The 7,053-nt window shown below is 42.2% G+C and overlaps 1 protein-coding gene across 1 annotated transcript; it reads left to right on the top strand.

The window, feature by feature from the left end:
* The first annotated feature begins 264 nt into the window (after positions 1-264).
* On the top strand, positions 265-6,244 carry LOC137868461 (gastrula zinc finger protein XlCGF57.1-like). Its single transcript, XM_068705250.1, has 2 exons — positions 265-692; positions 4,910-6,244. Exons 1-2 carry the CDS (start codon positions 464-466, stop codon positions 6,154-6,156), a joined length of 1,476 nt encoding a protein of 491 aa, XP_068561351.1. The 5' UTR covers positions 265-463; the 3' UTR covers positions 6,157-6,244.
* The last annotated feature ends 809 nt before the right edge of the window (positions 6,245-7,053 follow it).

The following is a 7,053-nucleotide window of genomic DNA, read 5'->3' on the forward strand; positions in this document are numbered from 1 at the left end:
ATATATATATATATATATATACATATATATATATATATATATATATATATATATATATATGAGACTAAATCATAGCACAAGTTATACATTACTGTGATGTTCCGGACCTTTGACTGAGGACATTCTCTCTAAATGGTTGAATCTGAATTGAATACCCCAGGCATAGAGGATTAAGATGGAAATAACGACTTCTATACGTTTAAGGGCTTTTATTTTGAAGGTTACCAACTAACCCGGATGTTCTTCTGAAAACAACATGGCGCCGAACGTTGTTAGAAACAGCAGCGTCTCTTTGTTGCGTTGATAAAGTATCAGTTAGCTCCATCAGTACTGATCCATCAGAGTCTCTGTATGTCTGGATCAACATGTCTGAATGGACTTTTAGCTGTTCACCTTTTTTTCTGGATGTTTTTCCTCTGACTCATCTCCCGGTAGCCTACAAAGCTATTGAAGTTAGCTTAGCATGCTAGCTGGAAACGGACCAGTGTCACATGTGAAAATGTCTAAAGTCCAAATGCTGAGATGTTTAGTCAACCAGCGACTAACTGCGGCTGCTGAAGAGATATTTGGTGTGTTTGAAAGAACGATAGCAGAGTACGAGGAGGAACTTTGTCGTTCAAAAGAGGAGAACGAGCGACAACGGAAACTACTGGACGCTGATTTCAACCCTCAGCCTCGGTCACAGAAAGCAGGTTTGTCCTTTAAACACTCAGTGAACCGTTTTCTTCTTCTTGCGTTCTCTCAGTATCTCTGAGACCGGAAGCGTTTCAACGTAAACACGTCTGTTCTCTGGTTTGCGGCTCAGATGTTTGCTGGTTCTTGACCAACACGATGAGAGGCTGTAGCTTGTTGAAGCCTACAATCTGTGTGAATTACATCTGAATGTTGCACAAAATAATTACAGCAGTAGAATACAACTGTAGTCTTTCCTTTAATGAGCAAAATAGATAGAAAATATATTGTCACACGGTATTATTTTATTTTATTGCATGCACAATGTGAATAAACATTTCATAGCATCAGAAAAACGCATCAACGCTGGTGTTAATATTTACATTTCTGAGCTTCACATATTTACGGCTGCTTGCTGTGTGAGATTAGTGTAACGTACAAAAGCACCAAACGAACCCGCTCCAAACCCAAAACTAAAAGTCACATAAGTTTATTCAAAGCTGAGTACCTGATGAGTGGCACTTTGATTTAATGTATATTTTAAAAATAACATGTTCAAAAGTGCATGTTAACACATAATTTGGTGATTTATGGCCAAATTGTATGCTAGGTGATAACCTAATAAATATATATATATATATATATATATATATATATATATATATATATATATATATAAAATCAGCTAAAATAGAACATTTTTAAAGTAGTACAAGAGTAAAAATTAGTGGTGCATCGGATCATAAAACTTGGATCGGATCACGGATCAGAGTCACGGATCGGATCAGCACAAATGAAAAAAGGGAGCAAAGATAACTTTTGATCATTCATTTTTGCCGCAGATACCAATTACTAATCATTGATGATCCATATTCACAGATACAGATCCCTTTGTTGTTTGATTATAGCAGCTGGTCTACAAGAATCCAGACTTTCTTTCTTTTTTTCCACCGAATATTTTTAAATATTACATTTAAAAATGTACAATATACAATAAGATAGAATATTAAATGAACTAACTAAACAATAGTGCAAATATTTACCCAAACCAAACAAACAGTGTAACAGTGTTATAGTCGTGTGATTGACCAGAGGTGATTTATTATACAGTCTTATAGCAGAGGGCAGGAATGTTCTCCTGTACCTGTCCTTATGACAGAGGAGCTGGATCAGTCTGTTGGAGAAAGTGCTCCTCTGTCCCTGCAGTAGGTGGTGGAGAGGGTGGTCCTGGTAATCCAATATTGATAATAGTTTCTTCAGTGTCCTCCTCTCCACCACCTGTTCCAGAGTTTCCATGTCCACGTCCTCTCCCAGAACTCTCAGTGGCTGTGGAGCCGTCGTCTTCCTCCTGAAGTCGACCACCATCTCTCTGGTCTTGGCCACGTTCAGAAGCAGGTAATTTCTACCGGCCCACTCCAAAAAGTCCTCCACTACGCCCCTCCCGTCCGTCCCTTATACACCCGACCACTGCAGAGTCATCAGAGAACTTCTGCAGATGGCATGACCCCGTGTTGTACTGGAAGTCAGTGGTGTACGAGGTGAACAGGAAGGGAGACAGAACAGTTCCCTGTGGGGCTCCAGTATCACTGACCACCGTATCAGACAGCACACGGCCCAGTCGGACAAACTGTGGTCTGCCTGTGAGGTAGTCAGTGATCCAGGAGACGGTGGACTTGTTAACCCCCACCTCCCGCAGCTTCTCACTCAGTAGCAGTGGTTGGATGGTGTTAAATGCACTGGAGAAATCAAAGAAAGTGATTCTCACAGAGCCACCGGTTCCATCCAGGTGTGACTGAGCTCGTTGCAGCAGGTAGATGATGGCGTCGTCCACTCCCACGTGAGGCTGGTATGCAAAATGCAGAGGGTCCAGTGATGACTTCACCTGCGGTCGGAGGTGGGCCAAGACCAGCCTCTCTAGCACCTTCATCACATGAGATGTGGGGGCAACCGGTTGGTAGTTGTTGAGGCCAGATGTTGTCGTCTTCTTTGGTACAGGAACCAGGCACGACGTCTTCCACAGCACCGGGACTTCCTCCTGCTTCAGGCTCAGGTTGTAGAGGTGTTGCAGGTCATCAGACAACTGGATGGTGCAGGTTTTCAGGACCCTGGGGCTGATGCCATCAGTTGTTCTGTTTGGCCTCCAGTTTCCTCCTGTAGGAGTCCTTGCACTCCCTGAGCTTCACCTTAAGGTCGCGCTGAACTCTCCTGATCTCGTCCCTGTTCCCAGACCTGAAGGTTGCTTTCTTCTTATTAAGAATAACTTTCAGATCACTGGTGATGCAATGTACAGTCCATGATGGTATGGTGGTTTGTTCACAGAATTTAATGTAGTCAGTGGTGCAGTCCGTCATGCTGTTGATGTCCTCCCCATTTGGTCCATGCAGCATATCCCAGTCCGTTGACTCAAAGCAGTTCTGCAGGGCGTCATTGGCCTCCTGAGACCACCTCCTCACAGTCCTGGTGGTCACAGGCTGCCTCTGCACCAGAGGAACATACTTTGGTGTTAACGGGACCAAGTTGTGGTCAGACCTACCAAGAGAGGGAAGGGCAGTGGCACTGTATGCATCCTTTGCATTAGAATACAGTAGGTCCAGAGTTCTATTGTTCCGTGTGGGGCAGTCAACATATTGGTGAAAAGTTGGCAGTGCTTTATCCAGTGTGCTGTGGTTAAAGTCTCCAGTAATTGACAAAAATGCACCAGGATGTTGACTCTGCAGTCTAGACACAGTGGAGTGGATGGTGTCCACTGAACAGTCCTGAAGCCGGGTACGGGTTTCTCTGTGGTCCGAGAAATCTGAGTGCACCCATGTCTCCGTGAAACGCATGATGCTACACTCTCGGTACTCCCTCTGATTCTTTACCAGCGTGCCGAGCACGTCCGTTTTATTGGCAAAGGATCTCACGTTCCCCATTAAAATTGCCCGTACCGATGGTTTATATTTCCTCCTCTTTGCCTTCAACTTAGCACCAGCTCTGCAACCCCGCCGTCTTCTCCGCAGTTCCTCTGGGAGTTCAGGCCTTGTGCCGAGCAGCAGCAGCGGTCCACTCCAGCGTTATCAGCTGTTCGCAAGAGTAAACAATGCCTCCAGTCCATTGTGCGTGGCTCTCCGTTACAAGGAGGTAAAAAAGTAAAAGAAAAGCCACTAGAAAGGTTGAAAAAAAAGTTATGGTCCATTGCCTGACTGTCACTTAAACAAAACGTTAAAGAAAAAACAGAGGAAAAAAGACTAAAAATTAAAACACACACAGGGAGCTGCTGCAACAGGCAGCCACTGGCACGACGCCGTCTTGCCTTGAATTGTTCGATCAATAAATATTTCTATTATAAAGAACTTGATCAGGTAACTTGTGTGTTATGAAGTAATTAGTCACTGTACATGTAACTGACTTGGAAAGGGCATTGAAGGAGACGACTCAGAGGGTAGCCTTCCAGCATTTATTTGCCGCTGCACAAGACAACATAACACACAGTTGCTTTCTGGTCTCACACGTTTTCTGTACAGCCGCTCCTAAACATGTAAAACAACAGAATTCACACAAAAGGAACGCCGAAATCTCTGCGTCGCTACGTTATGACAGGGCAGCCTGAGGTAAAAGTAAAAAACAACAAAATAGTGCAGCAACATTGTTCCACACAACTTACCGTCAACAACACAAAACACCGTTGTGAGGGGAAGACGGGACTACGGGAGCTTAGGTGGTACAGAAAAGGTGCGACGCGCTTCCGCAGGAAGCGTTAACAAAATAAAACAACGCTAAATAAAAATTGCTCATTAAGATAAAATTCAACAGAATCGTTAGATGATAAATTAAAATATTACAAATCAAAAATAAGAAATAAAGTACATTTTTAACTGATACATACACATGCCAAGAAGTTTTTCCTAAATTGTGTTTTCTCTTAAATTTGATCTAATATTAATTTATGTTATTTATACTGATTGTGTCTGATAGCTGAAGCTGAGTGCTATCAATGTCATTCACCTTTTCACCAATTCATGGGTTTATGATTCACAATTTTGATTTATTAACCATCATTCCATATTTTGATATTCATTATTAAGTCTTCTACACGCTACAATGCAGAACGACTGCATTGTGATATTGCAGTTACTTACAGCTATTGCACAGAGACCTGATCAGGGATCTTGAGAAGTTCATTAACAGTTTTTGAGCTGTGATGTTAATGAACAACAACAATTCCCTGTAACGTCTGTATGTTTATGTTTTCCTGCAGACGTCCAGCAGCTGTTGGTGGTTAAAGAAGAGCAGCAGGAGTGGAGCTCCAGTCTGGACCAGGAGGACCCAGAGCCTCCACACATTAAAGAGGAACAGGAGGAACTCTGGACCAGTCAGGAGGGAGAGCAGCTTCAAGGTCTGGAGGAGGCTGATATCAAGTTCCCATTCACTTCATTCATTGTGAAGAGTGAAGATGATGACGAAGAGGAAGCTCATTCCTCAAGGTTTTATCAAAGACATATTGAACAGATGGAAACAGAAGCTGATGGAGAGGACTGTGAAGGACCGGATTCAGCCAGGAACTCAGATCCAGATAGACATCAAGGACCAGATACTGTTGACAAGTCTGGAGACTCTTCTGAACCTGAGACTGAACACAGTGGTGATTGGAAGGAGACCAGAGAACCTCAGTCAGGTTTAAACTCTCTGAATAATGATGAAGTCCCTGTCAGTGAATTTACATGTAGTACTGGTGAGAAACTATTTAGATGCTCTGAGTGTGGGAAATTATTTGGCTTCAGGGGAAATCTGAAGATACACATGAGAAGTCATACAGGAGAAAAACCTTTCAGCTGCTCAGTTTGCAAGAAATCTTTTACACATAGTAGAAGTGTACAGAAACACATGAGAATCCACACAGGAGAGAGACCTTTCAGCTGCCCAGTGTGTGAGAAAGGTTTCATTGAAAGTGGAGATCTGAAGAGACACATGAGAATCCACACAGGAGAAAAACCTTTCAGTTGCTCAGTTTGTAAGAAATCTTTTACTCAGAATGGAAGTTTACAGAAACACATGACAACTCACACAGGAGAGAAACCTTTCAGCTGCTTAGTGTGCGGTAAAGATTTCACTGAAAGTGGACATCTGAAAAGACACATGATAACGCATGGAGGAGAAAAACCATACAGCTGCTCCGTCTGTAAGAAATCTTTTACACATAGTAGAAGTGTACAGAAACACATGAGAATCCACACGGGAGAAAAACCTTTCAGCTGCTCGGTGTGTAGCAAAGGTTTCATTGAAAGTGGTGACCTGAAGAGACACATGAGAATCCATACAGGTGAAAAACCTTTCAGTTGCTCAGTCTGTAACAATGCTTTTGCACAGAAAGGGTGTTTACAGGCACACATGAGAATCCACACAGGAGAAAAACCTTTCAAATGCTCGGTTTGTGATAAAAGATTTGTGCGCAAATCAAGTCTGAAGGCACACATGATAACTCACATGGGCGGGAACTCCCTTTAGTTCTGTTTGTTATGAAGGTTCTCTACTAAAGGTCAATCTGACGCATCACATGACAATCCACACGGGAGAAACAATCTAATGTAATAACTAGAAAGTTGCATTGTGCAGATTCTGTGAATAATGATCCGTCACTAATCAATTTTCTTGACGTTCAGATTATTAAAGAACAAGATAAATTGGCAACAGATCTGTGTAAGAAACCAACAGACTGCTCTAAAAAAAAAGTCTTCCATTCAGTCAATTTAATAGAGATTCTAGAATGTCCCATAAGAGAAGGAATTTTTTTTGGGATGAATTCCAAGATATTGTCATACAAAACTGGTGTATTTTGAAAGATGATGCTGATCTTAAATCAGGTTTGAAATATTCTCATTTACAAACCAGCTCCAAACATTTGTGATCTCATAGCCGAGCTTCCATCAGAAGCTTATCGGCCATTCAAGTTGGTAGTTACAAGTGTGCGCCCAATGTAATTCAACTTTAAAATGTCACTTATCCCCTCATCCACATTCTGATAAAAAAAACAAAAACTGCTAGGTTGGTGGATCGAACTTGACCGAGACGCTGAACCCCAGGTTGCTTCCTGGGCGCTTCTCAGTTTCCCACTGCACCTAAAAAAATGCTCAGGATGGGTAAAAAAACACAAGACAAAAATCATGTATATGCTTGTATGTAGAAAATGACCTTTGTAATTGAAAAACATTTCCTGTGTCTCTGTTTAGTCGCCCATCCCCACGCACCTTTTTGTTTTGCCCACCAGGTGTCCCTGTCTCTCCTCCTGTATATTGTTTTTCATGGTTTTGAGATTTGTTATTATGATTTAGGTTAGATGTTTTGCTGTCACTTTTAATAGCTCTTGACTACTAATAGGCATCTCCAGCTGAGTACATACTGTCA

The sequence above is a fragment of the Cebidichthys violaceus genome, unplaced genomic scaffold (genome assembly GCF_023349555.1).
Source record: "Cebidichthys violaceus isolate CVI_PGR_0920_01 unplaced genomic scaffold, fCebVio1.0.p SCAF_111, whole genome shotgun sequence".
Taxonomy (NCBI): Eukaryota; Metazoa; Chordata; class Actinopteri; order Perciformes; family Stichaeidae; genus Cebidichthys; species Cebidichthys violaceus.

Excerpts from the sequence above, each read along its gene's own strand:
- LOC137868461 (XM_068705250.1), top strand. The coding sequence starts at position 464 with ATGCTAGCTGGAAACGGACCAGTGTCACATGTGAAAATGTCTAAAGTC. Across the intron at positions 693-4,909 it reads GCCTCGGTCACAGAAAGCAG|ACGTCCAGCAGCTGTTGGTG; the intron begins GTTTGTCCTTTA and ends GTTTTCCTGCAG.